General features: G+C 30.6%; 4 protein-coding genes across 5 annotated transcripts; 2 read left to right on the top strand and 2 right to left on the bottom strand.

Annotated features, from left to right (window-relative positions):
• Positions 1 to 3,976: 3,976 nt before the first annotated feature.
• LOC109602342 (beta-parvin) lies at positions 3,977 to 6,449 on the top strand. Its single transcript, XM_020018692.2, has 7 exons — positions 3,977 to 4,349; positions 4,743 to 4,919; positions 5,037 to 5,126; positions 5,180 to 5,451; positions 5,506 to 5,808; positions 5,899 to 6,142; positions 6,199 to 6,449. Exons 1-7 carry the CDS (start codon positions 4,010 to 4,012, stop codon positions 6,273 to 6,275), a joined length of 1,503 nt encoding a protein of 500 aa, XP_019874251.2. The 5' UTR covers positions 3,977 to 4,009; the 3' UTR covers positions 6,276 to 6,449.
• Positions 6,436 to 7,236, bottom strand: LOC109602341 (uncharacterized). Its single transcript, XM_020018691.2, has 3 exons — positions 7,037 to 7,236; positions 6,860 to 6,981; positions 6,436 to 6,807 (listed from the first exon to the last, which is right to left on the bottom strand). Exons 1-3 carry the CDS (start codon positions 7,100 to 7,102, stop codon positions 6,462 to 6,464), a joined length of 534 nt encoding a protein of 177 aa, XP_019874250.1. The 5' UTR covers positions 7,103 to 7,236; the 3' UTR covers positions 6,436 to 6,461.
• Positions 7,237 to 7,413: 177 nt separating this feature from the next.
• LOC109602347 (nucleolar protein 16) lies at positions 7,414 to 8,197 on the bottom strand. The gene is made up of 2 exons (XM_020018701.2): positions 8,028 to 8,197; positions 7,414 to 7,961 (listed from the first exon to the last, which is right to left on the bottom strand). The coding sequence occupies exons 1-2, from the start codon at positions 8,126 to 8,128 to the stop codon at positions 7,478 to 7,480; spliced, it is 585 nt and encodes a 194-aa protein (XP_019874260.1). The 5' UTR covers positions 8,129 to 8,197; the 3' UTR covers positions 7,414 to 7,477.
• An 80-nt stretch (positions 8,198 to 8,277) lies between these two features.
• On the top strand, positions 8,278 to 14,599 carry LOC109602346 (transmembrane protein 120 homolog). 2 transcript variants are annotated; one of them, XM_020018700.2, is made up of 8 exons: positions 8,278 to 8,441; positions 8,496 to 8,614; positions 8,673 to 8,843; positions 9,895 to 9,987; positions 10,047 to 10,264; positions 12,608 to 12,837; positions 12,924 to 13,073; positions 14,252 to 14,599. In XM_020018700.2, the coding sequence occupies exons 1-8, from the start codon at positions 8,382 to 8,384 to the stop codon at positions 14,285 to 14,287; spliced, it is 1,077 nt and encodes a 358-aa protein (XP_019874259.1). In that variant the 5' UTR covers positions 8,278 to 8,381; the 3' UTR covers positions 14,288 to 14,599. The 2 variants fall into 2 exon arrangements, with proteins under 2 accessions (XP_019874259.1, XP_019874258.1); XM_020018699.2 differs by lacking the exon at positions 14,252 to 14,599 and having other exon boundaries at positions 12,924 to 13,450.
• Positions 14,600 to 20,766: the final 6,167 nt, after the last annotated feature.

The following is a 20,766-nucleotide window of genomic DNA, read 5'->3' as shown; positions in this document are numbered from 1 at the left end:
TGCCACGTTATTATCAATAGTTTCTACAAACCCAGCATTCTCTTCAGAGACCTTTTTCAAAAATTCGATGTCAATATTTCTGATTCCTTCCATTGCACTCGCTAAACTTTTTGCTGTTGATATTATTTTTTCACCTTCTTGAATGAATTTATCTGACATCATGATAACTTTTCTTATATAAGAACTGTCTGTAAGTACAGTAACACTTCTGCTCACAGACTATTATATCGCACACAAGAAATCTTATTTATGGATAAGAAATTTCATTGTCTTTTTTATCTGAATCCTACATCAATATTTATATTATTATTATTTCATAAAAAGGTTATTCCCCGATTTTATCACATATATCTATAGAACAACCAACATCAGGGATGATGATTTTGATGTCCGTGCCACAAAGTCATAAAAATTTAAATAGGTAACGTGCCACAATAAAATTTCATTCGTAATGTTAGCGTGGTGAAACTATACATAGTATAATTAATTAAACAAATAAAAGTAATTCTTCTTTAAACAATTTTTTATTAATTAATGTTTTACAAAGCAATATGCTAGAAACAAAATTCACGTTAAAAACAATTGTTTTTAAGACCCTTTTAGCATCCATCTTCCACCCTTATAATATAAGGTTCTTTTGACATCAACCTCTGTCAGAGTCTTTTCGGCACCCTATAGTAACTGTATAAGAGAAAAACATATACATTTTTAGGTGGTTAGTAAAAGTTGGTTTATTGCATAAAATTTCCTGCTTACATATTGAAAGAAAAATAAAGAACCTAAAATTAAATACTTTCATAGTTAATATAATTTATTATATTGTCATTAAAACTCAATGTTTCTCATCGTCTTATTATTAAAAATGGTTTTAATGAGGACTTTGTGGAAATGAGACCGCATATTAAAAAATATTGGCTGAGTGCTAAATATTAGAAATAATTTTTATGTATTATGTTCTCTTTTATTTAAAGAATTTTTATATAATATATATATGATAGATTAGCGACTGTTAATCTGTCTTTTTAATTTGATTAAAACACTAAATTCACAATAATACCCTTTATTACAACAAACGTACTTTAACCCTCGACATCTAAAGCTTGACTGCCCGGTTCTTTCTTAAAAACTGCCCCGATTATCAAATATAAACAAATCCTTCAGATTTGTTTACAAAACAAAATAGTCTAAATAGATGTGAGCCCGTCGCATCGGTCCATCGGTGAAGATGATGACGTAAGCTAACACGGCCTTCCTGACATTGGGGCGTCCTCGCACCTTGCGCAGTTTTTGCAAAGATTCACCTGACACCGGTAATCTGTAAATATTATAACAGCAGTACAAGCTCAAAATATATTCGAAGAACTAAGCCTAAACCTCATATCATTTAACAAAATAGACTGTTATGCGGCACAGTTAACAATCACTAGAAGCACAGACGCGGCTCAACCATCAACAGGTCTGTTACACCCATGTCTCTCAAGTGCTATCAAAAGATACCATATTCTAGCCAGGAGCTCAGAGGCGGTTCAACCACTACCAGGTCTATTACCCGCTTGTCTCACAGGCCCAGAACACAACAATCTAAGCCTGCAGAGCAGGGACCTTAAAAATAGCCTGCCAAGCAGGGACCTTTAAACATAGCCTGCAAAGTAGGGCCTTAAACATAGCCTGCAAAGTAGGGACCTCAAACATAGCCTGCGACGCAGGGACCTTAAAAATAGCCTGCCGAGCAGGGACCTTAATCATAGCCTACTAAGCAGGGACCTTCACATATAGCCTGATACACAGGGACCTTAAACAGCCTACTAAGCAGGGACCTTTACGCACATTCACACATCAATTTTATTAAATAAATCTATATCCATCATACCTTATAGAATTTCTGTATCTGGCCAGGTTCGTAACTGTTCATGCACTGCTACTGTAGTTCTACATCGGCTGCAATCCTTCGAAGTGCGTACCTCTCATTAGGTAAACAATGCGTTATCTCAAAGGGTCCGTGATACTTTGGTTTCAATTTTCCTCCATTCGACAGCTGACTATTTTCAACAACAACTTTATCACCAACAGTGTATGGTATTGCCGGCACTCTTTTCTTATTAAAGTTTGTAATTGTTCTACTGGTTACTTCGCACACGCGACTGTGAGCTTGTTGTCTAAGTATTTCAGCGTCCACATCACTGGTCTGTATTGGCACACCATTTAACAGTTCGCTAGTTGCTCTCAGACGTCGATTTTCACCAAACATTAATATCCACAGCGCGAATCCTGTTGATTTGTTCACAGTTACATTAAAATCGTTCTCTGTATCAGGTAGCACTTTTGTCCATTTATTCTCGTCTTTTTCATTCAACACATTAAACAAACTTCTCATAACGCATTTCACTAGATGAATAACATTATTTAAATCTTTTTGGATAAGTAGGGCACCTAACCCTAACGAACTCGCATCTGTAAGTAGTTCGGTTGATAATTCCAGATCAAGAATGTTGAAAATCGGATAAGAAGTCAATCGTACATTTTCACATTTACATGTCCATTCAAACGATTTTCCCTCACGTAACAGTGCAGATATCGGTGCTGTTAAAATTGCAAAGTTTTTCACAAGATGTCTAAAATATCCAGCCAGTTCTTTTTCGATCACACCTAAATATTCCACAGATGTTTGGAAAAAGTTACATTTTTGTATATTTAAGGGCGTCAATGTCCTTTCTTAAGACATTCTTGAATGAGTCGAGCAGGGCACAACACATCATCAACATAAACAAACGTAATATCGTCTTTAAGTGGTCCAAGGGCTTTAACGATGGCGCTCTGATAATCTGATGGAGAGTTTATGAGATCAAACGGCATTCGGTTGTTCTTTTATTTCTTTCGTAACCCAGTCGTCCATTCCTGACAAATTCAAGTCATATTCCTCAAATGCAATTTCTAAATCTTACAAGTCGAAACTGCGCTGCAGCCACACTTAAACCTTCTGCGCAGCCATCTTCAATGTTGCTTGAGCAGTTTGGGCGTTGGCCATTGTCGATAAAATTTCCATGTTTTGTTTTTGGAATCTGTTGTTACTTTCTTGCTGCTAGTCTCTCTCCGATGCACTTTCGGTAATGTTCACAACTTTCGGACTCACTGCGCGTTTGTGTTTTTCACTATTGTCTGTTCGTTCACAAAGAAACACAAAAAACACACTTCTGATGATAGATTTACGACTGTTAATCTGTCTTTTTAGTTTGATTAAAACACTAAATTCACAATAATACCCTTTATTACAACAAACGTACTTTAACCCTCGACATCTAAAGCTTGACTGCCCGGTTCTTTCTTAAAAACTGCCCCGATTATCAAATATAAACAAATCCTTCAGATTTGTGTACAAAACAAAATAGTCTAAATAGATGTGAGCCCGTCGCATCGGTCCATCGGTGAAGATAATGACGTAAGCTAACATATATATTTTTTTAATAAAATGTTTCAAGATTAAACAAAAATAAGAAATAAGAAGTTAAAGAAATGGAGAAGAAAAGATATTTACATAAAACAAATATTTATTTTAAATCAATAAACAAATAGATAAAAAATTACTTTATTCAAGAAGAAAAAGAGCTCAAAAGAATTGTTCAAAGTTTCAAACAAGTATTTTGTTTGTTATTAACCCTGAACACAGTTATTTTATGATTTTAAGACAAATATTTCAAACTAGAGTAACTTAATAAATACTTGAAATAATATTTTACATCAGTCATACGTACTGAATCTAGAAAAAATGTTTAATTCGGTTAAAAACAAGTTAAGAGTTCTTATTCCTGCTTGTACCTGTATGCACACATAATAATATCTACCAGTCAGTGTTATATGTATATATCATGAATATGATTAATCATATCTACCACATAAAAGTCGTTATCAGAACCACTATTTATCAACCGGAAATGTCAAGTTTTGTTGCAAATATTGTAAGCTTATGCGTTGAGAAGTGGTGTGTGATATTATTAAACTTGAAATTTGAAAAATGAGCGAAGACGAAATAGAAATGCCTACAACTCGGGTACTGTATCGGCAATCTTCTGTTGAAACTCGTCTTTCCCCTATACATCTCTCCGAGGAGGATGAATCAGATGACGAAAATCCTAAGGTGGTGTTTATGAAGAAGAAAACATCAGGTGCAGATATCGATAAAGAAAATTTTGCTGATGAATTACAAAAGAAACTTGTTATGGGATCTAAGGATCCAGGAAATACAAATAAATTAGTAAATGAGCTTGTGGATACGAATGTATATGCTAAAGAAATTGAAAAGGAAGTTCAAATGTTCAAAGAGGACGAGTTTTCAGAAATTGGATCTATAAAAGGTTTGTTTCTTAATATTTAATCTTAACTGCAGTCAATACTAAAATTCAAATATGTTTTAATATTTAGTATAATATTGAGTCATACACATAATAGAAATGAATCGTTAATATTAACATATGACAGGAAGTTGACTTAAATAATTATTTATTTTTTACGTTCCTAGTGATATTTACTTTAAAAAAAATATTTTACACATCGTTTTGATAACATATTTAAGATGAACAAGTATGTCTAATAATTTTTCCTTGAATATTTTTTTATGCATTTAATTTTGAATTAAAGATTAAATATGTTAAAAAACGCATAAATATAATTTTTATTTTAATCTCATTATAAAGTACCTTTAAAGCTATAGGCAACCAAGGAAACAATTAGATGAATTCGTGTTGCAGCTCTTTCGTTAAAGAAAAAAGTAGTAGAAGAAGAAAAAGTGGGTGATCCCAAAAAAGACACAGACATGGCGACTGCCAGACCAAAATCGCCTCGCCCAGTTGTGCCCAAAGTCGAGAAAGACGAATCGATTTGGGACAAATTAGGAACGTTGGGACGCAAAAAGCGTATCAAGGAAGGTATATAAAAATAAGTTGACTGGTATCTAAATGTTAATTGGCACACTCCCAGTAATGACCTTATATGGCAGTGTTGATTGTAAATAACAGCATGTAAACATTCATGTAATTTTTTAGTGCAAGAAGTACAAGCTGAGGGCAAATATGCAATTGATTCACCTGGCAGAGCTGCAAATGCAGCAATATCTCCAGAGGATTACAATTTGGGTTAGTTCTGAAAATAATCAAACAAACAAAACGCTAACATTCATCACTTTTAGATGAAAATGAAGAAAGGATGATGATAGAGCCTAAAGCCTACTCTGATCCCAGATTCAAGGAACTCCTTGCTGTATTAATTGAGTGGATTAATGATGAATTGGCTGCCCAGAGAATCATTGTTCAAGATTTGTCTGAGGATCTGTATGATGGCCAAGTTTTGCAGAAATTATTAGAAAAACTTACAGGGGATAAACTTGATGTGCCTGAGGTTACTCAATCTGAAGAAGGTCAACGCCAGAAATTGTCTGTTGTTCTTGCACATTTCAACCATGTATGTGTTTATAGTTGATTTGGTACTGTACATTACTTGTTTGTTTGTGTGCAGGTTCTCGGTGTGCAAAGACTGGGTCATAAGAAGTGGAGTGTTGATGCTATTCATTCCAAAAATATTGTGTCCATTATCCACTTATTGGTTGCTTTAGCCAGACATTTTAGACCTCCAGTACGTTTAACTGAAAATGTTACTGTAAATGTAACAGTTGTTCAGAAGCAGTCAAATCAATTGACTCACAGAATTGTTAAGGAGAAACTTACAACATCCTATGATGATGTTGGTATGAGATGTGAGAGGGATGCATTTGACACATTAATCGATCATGCCCCTGACAAATTGCAAGTGGTCAAAAAGGTAAGACAGGTTCTTTTACTTTTGATTCAGAGTTGTTTGTAATTTATATTTTGATATATTTATTAAAGTCCGTTTTATTGAACTTTATAGTCTCTGGTGACATTTGTTAATAAGCACTTGAACAAAATCAACTTTGAAATCACAGAAATAGAAACGCAATTTCACGATGGAGTTTACCTCATCATATTAATGGGCCTCTTGGAAGGTTTTTTTGTGCCACACCATGCGTTTAATCTAACTCCGCGCGAGTTTGATCAGAAAGTTCATAATGTCAATTTTGCCTTTGAACTAATGGAGGAATGTGGGTTGCAACATCCCAAAGCCAGACCAGAAGGTAAAAGTTTGTAACTTCATTAAATTTTATAATTTATAATTATTTTTTATTTGCAGATATAGTAAACCAGGATCTTAAATCTACTTTGAGAGTTTTATATAACTTGTTTTTGAAGTACAAATTAAATCCTTAAAAAATAAAATAACTAAATGTGCCTTTAAAACTGCCTTTTTTAATGTAGTGATATAAAATATTATAAAAAAATTATAATATGATTAACTTTTTAAAATTGTATTGTTTTTACTAATGTACATACATAATAGTATTAATTTTATTTAATTACGTCTAATAAATATTATTTACTAAATATTTTATTATTTTATTTAACTAAAAAATATTCTACAACATCATCATAAAGTTTCTTTTTATCAGCATTATTGAGAACAAATGGGAAGTACATATCGATTAACACCTTCATCCTGCTAGACAATTCATTGGGAACCTCTGATGAAACAATAAGTAATGATGTTTGTTGTACTCCAGAAGATCCTGAGGCATTGTCTAAAATTGCTGCACAAATAGATGCAGAAACTAGTGAATTGTATTGATCAGAATTAATATCACAATATATATCTAAACCATTTAATATTATCATATCTGGTTTCCTGTGCCATAATTGAATTTTGTTTAGATTGTTTAGTAAATCTTCATAAGATCGCAAATATCTAAAAACAACCATGTACTTGAATTATAAATTGTATGTTTTACCATGCTTACAAAAATGTTATTAGCTTCAGCACTTCTGTGCTTGGTACTTTAATTTCCTTTGGAATGTTGTTGATTGCTTCTGGTGAAATAAACCAAACATTTAATCCCCTTTCTGCATAATTTATTGCAACCTGAAAATTTGTATCAAATAGTTTATAAATGTCAATAAAATTACAATTAACTTACTTTAAGTAACACCACTTCTAAATCATTTCCTATTAGAAGACATGATTTTACTTTGTCTAAATTCATTGTGATTTGATTACATTTTTAATACTTTGAATAAATGTTAATTCTACTGACATCCTGTCAGTGTTTTAGAAAGTCCTACTTCAGTGAAGATCACAATTTCTTTTTTATTCAAATGACTAACATAACCTCAAATTTTTATTTTACCGCCAGTATTGTTTGGAGAGGACCTTTTTTTAAAATTGATACGGACAATTAACTTAATTTCTTTCTTCTTTTATATTTTGTTTAATACCAGTCACATTGGTATGTTTACAAAATAGTTCTACACCATCAGGTCAACAAAAAAGTACATAAATTATAATTTGAAAATAACTATTAGTATATTAGCTTAAAATAAAAGTTACATATTTTTTAAAAAACATATATTTAATTATATTACAATTCATCATCTGACATGTTTTCATTATCACTGACAATTGCTTCTAGTCCATTCTCTTTTAAAAATGCGTTATACTGTTGTGGTATTTTCTTAAACAGTCTAATTTTTTGTCTAATTTGCTTCCATGTTTCTTGATTATAATTTTTCCTATCTCTTGCCATTGCCCTATAATCACTACCATATTTTTTAATTAAATATGTAACCCATTCTACTTGACTGTTGGGCAGATTCAGCCTCTTAGGTCTGGGTGCCTTTGCATCAGCCTCTAGAGCTTCCACCACTGATAATTTCTTGGAGTTGAGTTGTTGTTCTTCCTCATTTAATTCCTCCTCCTGCCACTCTGAAGATGCAATTATATTTTTGTATTCCTTTTTACTACTCGGTATTTTTATTGTTACATTTGGATCATAGCTAAGGCCCATTTCTTTCATGTTGGTGGGAATAGACTTGCCTCTTTCCCAGGCATCTTTAACCTCTTTGCTAAAGAAATTATTTAATGAAATATGAAAACAATTTTTGTAATAATAATAATAATATTAAACTTACCAACCAATTGATCCAACCCCACATATTTTATTACGGAGCCTCTTTCTGTTGACGTTGTATCTATAGACTTTCCTTCTGCGTTGTTTCCTTAATTTAACCATTTTTCAGCTCCTTTGTGTCGTCTTTCACGTGTTAGTGTTTTGATTACTTCGTCTTCTCTTGCAATAATTTTTTACCAGTGGTGCCAACATAATTAATAGATGACGCAGCCAACATTATATAAATGTGTTTTTCGTCCGACTTCAAATCAGTCGTAAATAATGTGTGGCGAGTATTGGTAATTAATTTCTCGCAGCTGAAGTAAATCAATTATCCGAAACATCTCACAAATATCCGCACAAAACCTCACACAATATGACGGAGGCCTTGTTTGACGAATGGAACGAGCTGAACGTCGATTTCAAGGAACTTGAGGTTAGGAATTTTATTGAGCCAATGTTCACACCTGAATATTAAATAAACTTACAGATCGCCAATAAAAACTACCTTCAAAAACTCGAAGAAGTGTCCAGCCATCAGAAGAAATGCTTGGAACACATAAACCATCAGAAATACAGGCTCAGTGTCATGTCAAAGGGGCTGAAAGAGTAAGTTAGACTGGATGTGCCTGTTGGTGGTTTTCAGGCCTGTTTTCCTTCATTTCAGTGCTCTGAAACAGGGTGCGTGCACGGAGGAGTTGAATGAGTTACAGACAAATATTTTAAAGAGGAAGGCTCAGCTGTTTGAGGTTGAACAAACCCTGCCCAAGGAGAATGGAACTTACCTGAAAATTATCCTGGGTAATGTGAATGTGTCAATCTTAAATAAAGAGGAAAAGTGAGTATTTTACTATTTTTGCATGTTTGTTCTGCTTTTAATATAATTCATAGAACAATAGATAAAATGTAATTTAAAGATTAACTATTTAAAATTAATACCATTTAGTACATTTTTTATCATTTAACTTAAATGGATAAGAAATTATATTAATTTAAATCAATTAAACTATTTTTGAGATTAAAAACTTAATCAACTTAATTATATAAGTATAGAAGTAATTTAAAAAATTACATTTGTCACCAAAACAATATTTTAATATTTTATTATATTGTGACCTTTATAAAAATATATAACAAATACTAAATACTAAAAATTAGTTGTTGAATACTTTTTATCACAGTGAAATTAATAATTATTTTTTTTTTTTCACAAAACAATGCTCCAAATTATGTATTAAATTGCGAGTATATTTATTTAAAACGGTTGCATCATTACGATTTAAAAACTTATTCCGAAACCTATTTTGCGACTTTCACTTCGACAACGCCGTTTCCTTCATCAAAACGTATGTGACGTGTGTATAATTATACCGTTATTATTAGTCATACAAAATATTTTTTATTTCGATTATTAGTAACTAAAAATAAGAGAAAATAGTTACACAAACAGCTGATAAATTCTTCTAAATTTAATGCATTAAATGTTGTAATGCATTTTCCCATAAATGATAATGTTGATAGGAATTAAAATTGACACTGATGTTGAGCCTTGTAAACATTTAATTAACGATTATTTTAAGGGTTAACGACATTGAATGTGCGCCCAATGAAGCTATAAATCTCTAAAAATATCGAAAATTTAAAAATAAACTCGTCCATTAATTATTAACATGCGTAGAGAACGCTTAAACTATATTTAGTAGGGTTGCGGCCTATTATTTGCGTGTCATAAAAATTAACATGTTCATTTACAAGTTTGTTCATTGATATAAAAATCAAAAACCTACTAATTCCAATAGCGTTGATTTGCATGCGTACAATAATGAATTCTAAACGTGTACATCTAACAACGGATATATATACTAACATGTGTATTTTTCCTTTACTAGGTTTAAATATAAGGACGAATATGAAAAGTTCAAGTTGATTCTTAGCATAATAGGATTTGTATTGGCGGTACTTAATTTCAGCGTGAGATTTAGGTAAGTTGGCAATTAACAAATAAATTTAAGTTATTTTATTATTATTATTATTTTCGCAGGGCTTTAGAGTTAAGTTACATATTTCTTTTGGTATGGTATTACTGCACGTTGACAATACGTGAAAGCATATTAAAAGTAAATGGATCGAGAATCAAGGGATGGTGGCGGTTCCACCACTTCTTGTCTACTGTGGCGGCGGGCATTCTCCTCATCTGGCCGGATACCGAGACCTGGCACCTATTTCGGAACCACTTCATGTACTTCACCATGTATATAAGTGAGTACTATCACTGTTATTTGTGTTTAATGCTAAGTAAATTTGTTATAATGATTAAATTAAAAGACATTTGCGTCTTACCAAGAAATTGAAACGAAATGATGTTATTCTTTTAAAACATAATTATTTAATTATTTAAAATAGTAATGACGTAAAGTAATTTCTTACAAATGTACTTTAAATTAAAAGTAAACATTCATGTACATTTTAAAAAAGCTAATTCAAAAAAATAAATTAAATAAACGATAAATATTATCACGGAATTAATCCAAACATGTTTATAAAATGATTAATGTTTAAGGAAAAGGAAAAAGCACTGTAGTGCAATTTTGTTTGCGTGATTGTTTCCAATTTATTATTTGTATTCAAATATATGTGGAAATAATTTTCCATAATTAAAATCGTCAATTGACCTATACCAACATTCACTTTTGCGTCTTAATTTTCGATAACCTTGCCGTGGAAAGGAAATATTTTGTTTTTCGACACACGGACTACACGTGAAGATCACACGAACTAACATTGATTTGATACCAATATACGCTTTTTCGAGGGCATCGTAATCTGTACGATAAAAGAAATTAATTCCTTTGTACCATGCTCTTTATGCTGAAGTTTCACATTCAGTTTATCAGTAGCAATGAATTTTAATTAGTTTCCTATAATAAAAACAAAAACTTAATTTTATTTCACATTTTGAAGACGTAAAAGCACTTTGTAGTAACATTAATTCATTTAAATGTATTCATAAATGTTAAATTTTGTTTATTTTGTTATGTTACTCATGTTTGTAATTGATTTCTGGTGTGGCAACTACCTCAAAACAGATAAGGTTCATGAAGCCATTAAACATTCAAAACATGTTACATTTACATAAGAACATGGGTCTTGTTTTCATTTTTCTCTGCGTTGCATAAAAAAGTAATGGTGTTTTTAATAATACGAATTGGAAATGTTACGATATGCATTTATTACATCCATAAACCTTTATCTTTATTGGGCTACTTTTGAAATAAACGGTAGTGAGGAAACTCACGTATGCTAATGTTTTGATAAAGAAAAAATGAAGGAAAATTTATTTCTCCGTATTTAAATATTGATGATTGTCAGAGGTAATATTTGAGTAATACATTCGTAATACCAATTAATTTAATCATTTGAATCCAACTAAAATTCCAATTGACTTCGACAACCGAAAACTATTTTATTTTTTTAAAATGCGTAATACCTGGATAGTGTAGTCATTAATAATATTATTCAACAAAATATGCACAAACAATTTTAATTTATAACGTCATCTAACACGTAATTGTCCGAATCAACAACAACTAGTAGGCAATTGATTCGTTCGCGTTGACCTAGGGTAACAATTGCTATCGCTCTAATAGTTAGTACACATGCGAACCGTTTTTAGAGATTCTTTGGATCACACAGAGGCCACGCGAGAATCATCGCAGCACACTTAAAGCACGTGAAATAGGTCACTAATTTCATTAAAGTAAAATTTAATTGAGATATGAATTGTTTATAAAAAAATTAAATGAGTAAATGTAATTTAAATATCTAGATTTTAATGTGTCAGAATTATATGTAAGATCTTTAAACCATGTTTTCAAATTACTTAAAATTATTTAGTTTCTTTAATTTTCTTCAGATAGTTACAAACCATTATAACTTTAATACTATTAAAGTGAATTGTTGTTCTGTAATTATCGATTTTTTTATATGTTGTGATTAGGTCATTGTTTATGTGGTTGTTATTTCAATGACTAAAGTATGTTCATTACAAAGATATTAAAAATTTTAATAGAATAAAACTCACGTAACTTTTATAATAAATATGTGCTTCAGGCATGGGTAAATGTCTCCCAATAATAATTCATATTTACAAGAAATCAAATTCTTAGAGTATTCATATTTTACTATGTAATAATATCATTACATCATATACAGGGTATTCAAAAAGTATGTAAAATATTGGAATATCAGCCAAAAGTTTTTGATAAATTTTTACGTCCTTATTTATTTATTATGTACACATACAAAAAATTTCTATTTCTAATCACATTTTTTTCTTACTAGAAAACGATTTATTAGAATTTTTGATTAATTCTTAACTGAAGCTCCTCATGACAAGTACAGGTGTACCATAGATTAATGTTTTTAAATATCTCTAAAAAGGAAATCTAAAGGATTTGGAATCAGGCTACAATACACCCCTTCCTTGAAACTAAATGCTCTCTCTTTTTGAAACTGTTCATGTTTATTTAGACTTGACATGATTATCCCTATATATTTTAGGTACAAGAACATGAAAAAATTATAATAAAATATTTTTTTCAGGTCTAGTGCAGTATTTGCAGTTTAGGTACCAGAGAGGAGTTTTATACAGACTTAAGGCACTGGGTGAACGTCACAACATGGACATTACTATAGAGGGTTTCCATTCATGGATGTGGCGTGGACTCAGTTTCCTATTACCATTTTTATTTGTCGGCTACATGTTTCAATTGTACATCGCCTACGACCTTTTCACAATTTATCAGCAGCACCAGGAGACCAGCACGTGGCATGTAAGTTCCCAACACGATCCTTTTGTTAATTAATTTATTTATTTTTAATATAAGTGATATTTATTAACATGTTTCAATTTTTTTAGGTTCCAGTATTGAGTTTGATGTTCCTGATACTGTTTGTCGGCAATACGGCCACGACCATAATGGTGATCCCGAGTAAGTTCCGTGAGAAGATGCGCCTGAAGTACCGCCTGATGAGCCAACGATTGAGCGGCCAGCTCCTCAACCGAGAGGTAAATACCACCGCCCTAATCAAACCGGTAATCACTAGACTGAACTCGATACCGAAGTTTTATCTGCCGGAGAACCGGCCCAGGGGTTTGCGGTATGCCGCCATTACCGCCCTAAAAGTTACGGTTTCCGTATTTATCACGATATTCGCCATTCCTAAGTTGTTGAACTGATCAACAGCTGTTGTAATTTATTTATAATGAGACTGATACTATGTTAAGTACTATTGTGTTGTTTTTATAATTTGTAATGACCATTGCCAATCATTTTGCGTTTTGCATTCGCAAAGTACTTATGGCATTATGAGCTTTAAAAAGTTTTGATAAAACTTGTTTCTGGGACTTCCTATATACGAATAAAGGACTTTATACCCTTGATAGATTGTGTGTATTATTTACCAGGTTTTGACCTTGATTTATTATCAAAATCAAATTATACAGACAGGAAAATAAAAACTAATATAATGTGGAACATGTGTATTATTTATTATCAATTTGCAACGTTTGATGTGAATGTTACATAATTGTTTAATGGGAAATAAATGGATGAAAAGGTCAAAGGTTATCATAATTTATAGTTTGAAGGGTTATGAACTAAATACTGATAAAGAATAACGTACTCTAACGTGTTGCTTCGGGAGAGTCGCGTGTCACTGAATTTTTAAAATACCTTATCTGTAGTGTTGGAAAAGCATCACTGACTATGATTACTAGCAATGATTGGGCAAAATAAATAACTATTTTTTAAATTAGTCACTTATTGTCACTGGAACGTGGAAACTAATGCACTGGGTTGCATTATTAGGTCAATAAAGTATTTCTACTTAAAACTATTATAATTATATTCACTGTAGAATTTTTTTTTATTATTTTTGTTATCATCAACTAATAAAAAATTGTGTTAATGTTAAGGTCTCTGATTATTATATATTATTATAAATGTGCATGTTTCCTACATAAAATAATCATTTTGTATAAATTTTATTAGAATATTAAGAATATGAAATTTATCCTAAATTTATTTTTTTTTAATAATCTAACATTATGGCATGTCATTCATCATCAGTCATAACATTTTGGAAATTTTTAACAATCACTAGATCACTAACAATCACCCTTCCTAATCATTTCACTAAAAAAAATTAATCAGTCACTAATTGGCATCTATTTTAATTTTATAGACTGAGGATTGTCAAGGATCTGCAAAAGAAGATTAAATAGACCTCGTCGGTTATCAGACGAAAAATCTCGTGTGTAGCACATAGAAACCTAAAAAAAACGTATCAGCATTCGTGTCGTGTATTCAATTGGATAATTATTAAATTAAAAAGAAAAAGCTAGCTTTATTATGTGTACATAACTAAAATATGCTGAGTCTCGGATCAAGTGACGGCCAAAATCAATGGGAGGGAGAAATTTTTTGTTCTTAAGTATATGACATGATGATCTGTTTAATGTTCAAACGTGTACTGATGTAAGATATGCATTTTATTTATGTATTATTTATAAAAAATGTTTTCAACAATAAATTTGTGTTTTATTTGCTCCTCGTCGTTTTAAGTATTTAAGGTTTAATATACAAGTTATAATTTTAAGTTAATGTATTAATTTAGAAATAAAATGTAAAAATGATGAAACTGTCCCCTGTATGGGCTTCCGCCCATTTAAGATAAATAAGAAGTGTCCTTAACTTTTTTATTCCTTGATTTTAAAGACTTAACTTCTGGATTGAAATTAAAAACTTACTTTGTGTTGTCACTTGTCCTGTTGGCTCGTTTCATTTTGAATTTACCTGTAATCATTCAAAAATATTCAATTAATCGTTGAAGAGATAAATAAAATATTTAATTATTATGATTAATACTCTTTCCTTTTTCTCAACAAAAAATAGTAAAAGAATCTTTCCTAAATTTTTCAGTTTGAAAGAATATTTGATAATACAAATTCGTGATGGACATCGAGATCAGAGTCTGAATGTGTAAAACTGATCTTTTAGAAGATTGGAGAAGGATTAGAGGAAAATTTAATTAACTTATAGTTATTTTATTGGCAATAATTAATAATGTAATAATATTACATTAAACTAAATTATTTGATCGTTATTTATTTATTAAAAGAGTTTCATTAATTATTTCATTTAAATATTTGAATAAACACAAAATGTACTAATTACAGGTAAATTTATATTTGATTCAACGTCAATTTGTTATTAATTAAACAGTAAATTTTATACGATTATCTAATAATTGGGAAATATAGTAATGTAATATAATTAAACTAAAACATACTGTTGGTATATTTAAATGTAAAATTATTTCCTATCTGATTTCCACATTACTTTTCATTTATTGATCAGTAAATATACAGATTTAGCAAGGGATAATTAGGTACATAGATAATGAACTTTTGGATTTCGTGACATTTTTGCATAATTAATATATGTCGACGTTTCGATCTTATAATAGATAAGATAATTATTCAAGGCTTAGGTTTTTTTCCTGCTACAGCAGTTAATTTGTCATTGATTGAACGCCAAACCACGACAATCACCTGCTGTTCTGTCTAGGAGTCCAAGAAGGATTGATTGCTTGTCCTTCTTGTGTGTTAGTTATCTTTGCCTCTCTACATTTTTAAACATTCCATCATCTCACATTTATTGAGAAATATTGTCTTAAAATGTGTTAAGATTATTTCTCTAAGAATTGTGTAATTTTTCCTGAGCTCCATTGTATGTTTAATGGTATGTGTGGGTTGCTAATTTCAAAAGGTTCATGAATACTGAAAGAGTTGTTCGGACACAAAAGCATAGATTACCGTGAACAAATAGATGAATTGTTGAACAACTTTTAAAGTTCTTTCTTTTGGCAAATCAATTTTATGTACCGTTTTGTGTGTAGTTCAACAAAACGACACATAAGTTTAGTTTAACAAAACAAGACAACAAAAAGAATCGCCTAAACTCTTTAATAGATAATGAATTTCAATAGGTATGGTATAGGTAAAGTATCTAACTAAATTTTGTCAAAGTGTTTCATACCATACGGGCTTTATCAACTGTTTTTTAATGCTAACGATAATCTCGTTATACATCATTTGAAATAATCTGTATTCAATGCTCTTCCGCAGGCTTAAATCGGATGAGTGGCTGCAAAATGTGTGTCACTTAATATGTTTAACCAACATCGAAAAAAGTTAAACCTCATTTGAAATAATCTGTATTCAATGCTCTTCTGTAGGCTTAAATCGGATGAGTGGTTGCAAAATGAGTGTCACTTAACGTGTTTAACCAACACCCAAAAAAGTTTTTTTTAGTGTTATTACTAACATTTCGATATTGTTATAAAATTTTTAATACACTTTAAAAATAGAATATGGCTGGGACCTATCGTGATTCTATTCAACGTCACCGTATAGTGAATAAAATAATTATTAAATATACAGTATTGGCAGAAAGGAGAGCAAATTTTTTAAAATTCAAATAATTTTTCTCCTTGTCATTATGTTCAAAAAATATATATTAAAATTTAACTTCCCTTTATAAAAAGATAAAGAGTTTCTGCTATTTAATGTTAATAATTTGTAATTATTATTTTAATTAATTCTACTCTAATATGGAAAATTCTCATCATTATGAAAATACCTTCTTTTCATGGAAAGCAACAGATGGTCAATAATATTTGGATCCATATTTTGATAGACTTCCTGCTGATTACAATAGTCTGTGTCTTGTTGTTCAATGGAGTTTACACAGCGAAATTGACATGGTCAGTTCATAAGATTATTTTTTTCCTTAAAAACCACTTCTTCAAATATTTTGAAGTGTGCTTCGGGTCATTATCTTCTTGAAAATATTGTTTTAGTGGCATATTTTTATTTGAATACGGTACCATGTTGTTCCTCAATATTTCTTTATACATAAAACGATCCATGACACTCTTTATACAAAGCAAAAGACCCATTCTAGAAAAGGATTTTGTTTAGAATAGGATAAAATTTGTTTATCCTGAAATCTCTTGGTTTTTCTTGGTCTTCAAGATTTATTTTTTCCTTCCACATTACCAAATCTTGAAAATTTTTGTAAAACATCATTTTTCACTCATCGGATTTGTAGCTAACGAATTATTTTTAATACAAGAAATATTCACCGATATGTTTGTATACAGTGTCTTTTTAATTGGTATAAATTATATTAGATTTGCATATACAGGGTGATAGTAATTTATGTATTTTTAAAGTTACTCTACTTTCTCCCAATACTGTATGTATCCATCACTGCAACATTACCAAATAAAATAGTACTAATAGAATTAAATCTGAAGACTTCATTTTGGGTGTCTATAAAAATTAACAAAATTTATTATAAAATTTGTAATTGGAATATCTTCATATATTATAAATCAGAGAATAATATCTAAAATATTCGCCACAATGGTGTAAATCTTCAATGTAAATAATTGTATGATAAAAATTTGAGGAGACTTTTTATTTTGGATGACACCAAACACGATACCTAAATCCGAATTCCAACTGGGGGTTGCTTCCCACGAGATGTCTCTATAAGCTTGTGAACAGTAGTGAATCAATAAACTACCTGTCGGATCTGTTGGATCACTTTCCCCTGCGAACGGAAACGCCGTCTCCAATGCGACGATTTAATTGAAATGAATTAGTAAGTACGTTATAACACCGGCGGAAAAACTCTTAATAACCCTTTTTCATGTTTTGCTCAGTGGGGAATTTAATTGCGCGTTTTAATCAAATACGGTGAATACAAACATTCATAAAGCAATCGAGATTTACCTAATGGATACGGCGGGTTTAAAGTAATTCATAATTAACACGTTTCATTCGTAGACGTGGAAATTTTAGGTCGTGTAAAAAATACTAAATTAATGCTTCTTGAAACAGTCTTGTTTAGTTAACATTTTAAAAATTAAAATAAATAGTAATTTAGCAAGTTAGTTTAGTTTGTCAAACAAAACCTGTGGAAAGATTTAGAAAAATTGTTAAGTGTAGAATTCACCATCATTTCATCGCACCTCATTTCTCATATTATCTTATGATGTATACAGAGACGTATAGAACCTATAATCATACGAAGTCTTTTTAAAATGAATCCGAGAATCGCTTCTTAAAATATTTTATCTTACTTTTAAAATACCCTGTGTAACATGATAATTAATACAAATCAAATGTGGATAACAATTGAACATACAAAGGATTTAGGAGTAAAAATAAAAAAGAAAATTTTAAAATGCATTTTTATATTGAATTTTTTTGTTTATGAATATTATTGTACATGATAATTTTATTGTAATCTACGGAAATAACCCTAAATAAATACTCCGAATTTATAACAAACAGTTCCTTTCAATAGTTGTATGTTAATGAAACAGGGTCGGAATTTAGACCCCTTGTAAGTTGGCAATTAGTCTTCAATTCTGTTCCTCCCTTTACCCAATAACATTTGTGGTCAATATGAACAATTTCACCAAGTTTGATTGAAATGGGAGAAGTTAGCGGTACACTTGACGTGTTTTGCCTCATATGTCGAATAATGTGATATTGAGAACTTAGATTTAATTAAGGTCCCGTGATTTTAACTTCCCTCTTCATCATTTTAACTTTTTTTACATTAAAGTTCATGTTCACAATTTTATGTGTCAAATAACAATTGATCAATACAATAAATTTACACACGTTTTCACTAATTAATTTGTAAAATCTTGTTCATTCCTTAAGTACCTATCTGGTAAAATACGTAGCATTGTGTTGGTAAACTTCCGTGGACCAACTTCCAATTTTCATCCACCGCCTGCACCTGATGTAATAAAGTTTTCGCCATTACCGAGTAAAATCCCGCAGGTAAATTAACCCCGGTTCTTACGGGTTATTTCGACGACTTGAAACAGCGGCGAGTTGCTTAATTTTAGAACAGCAGGTGATGTTAGACGTGTTCCTCCAAGAAAATCCCTTAATCGGATTTACGACTATTGTTGAAATTGAACGAAAAACAAAACTTTCCAGCATTATAATGTTTTTTCTTGTTAAATGATATTTTAATGAAAACGTCTAATATAATACAATAAAGTATTAAGGTACACAAAAGAAAAATATCCAGTGGGGTGGCTAGCAAGTCAATAAAATACAAAAAGCATAATCTGTATATTATATATAAAGGCTTAGAGGAAATCCCGAAGGGAATAGTTCCTAAGGCTAAAATAATGAGGTCTGCAAAATTTTAGTGAGCAGGTGGCCATGTTCAGAATGTTCCAACATTAAACTCCATCAATTGGATCTACGACTAAAACCAGAAAATTCAAAACAAATCGTCAAAGTTTTAAGTAAGTTATAGATTATGAAACAACGCTCAATAGCGTCAATAATGTTGGCTTTGTTTACTGATGTTTTTACTTATTAATTCATCAAGCAATAAATCGTTTATTAAAATAGTCGGTCATCAAGTACATATTAAAAGCCAAAATGGGAAAAAATTCAATGGAGGTAAAGACAGGCATTGTGTAAGATACATAAAAGCTTTCTTTATAACGGCTTGCAGGAAATTCTGAAGGCAACAGTTCATAAGGCTGAAATAATGAGGTCTGCTATCTTACTCCTCATGATTGGCCCCAGAAAAAGAATTTTAAAATCTCCGTTTCACTGTCTGAGCACACAAATTTTCCCAATTAATACGAGACATAAAACAAATATTTACTAGTCTTTGTTTAAATTTTGTAAACAAATAATTCATTGAGTTCACAACTCTCAGACGTACAACGACTCAAATATAATTTGGTTACCGTACTGATAATATTACGGATAATTTTGTACTTGCTTCACTTTTATTTATTCTTACGAATAAGATGGAAATATATTTAATATTAAATCTGATAAAAAATTTTCTCACAATTTTTGTGCCGTATAATATTTTATTTTATTTCATGATATGAAGCAGATTCGGCGTAATCTGTTTAAGAAGGATCGCACTGAATCGAACAAGTTTTTATTCGTAACGGAATAAAGTTTTCCAATCAATAGTAAGACGAACGACAGCAAAATAAATTGCAATCAAAATCGAATACAAAAGATTTATTTCCTGTAAATGGAGAATAATATTTAAGGAAGGCGGAAGCGTATTAAATCACTTTTACTTCGAAAGTAAAATATTAAATTGAATATTAAATTAATATGGCAATGAATAATTTATTACCTTTTATTTGTTACTTGTAGCAATGTTAATTTTGTCTTAAATACTATTGCGCTTTCGCCATTTTTTAAACGAAACAACTAGGACATATTAATTACATATTATTTTTTAAAAAACATTTAGAAAATGGGCGAAACAAAACAAATACTCACTGACAATATATATATATATATATATATATATATATATATATATTTATTCTTTTGGAAATACATAAAGTTGGTGTACTATAACTCAAGAGGAAATAGACCTTATTGAATCAATGCCAAGACCTGTTAAATAAAAATTAAAATCTTTGGGATTTTTTTTTTCTTATTTATATCGAAAATCTTGTTGGAAATGGTAAAAAAATACTGTGAAATACTGTTACAGCTCTTAATATTAATATTAAGAGATGCCGCATCGTAAATTTTAATTTCCCGTTTAAATAACACGGGAACGGTGTTCTCTTGAATTTTGAAATTTTTGATCAAAATAGATTTTTATAGA

Source organism: Aethina tumida, chromosome 2 (assembly GCF_024364675.1).
Source record: "Aethina tumida isolate Nest 87 chromosome 2, icAetTumi1.1, whole genome shotgun sequence".
Lineage (NCBI taxonomy): Eukaryota > Metazoa > Arthropoda > Insecta > Coleoptera > Nitidulidae > Aethina > Aethina tumida.
Note: the sequence above shows the minus strand (reverse complement) of the source record. Positions and strands in the feature narration are given on the sequence as shown.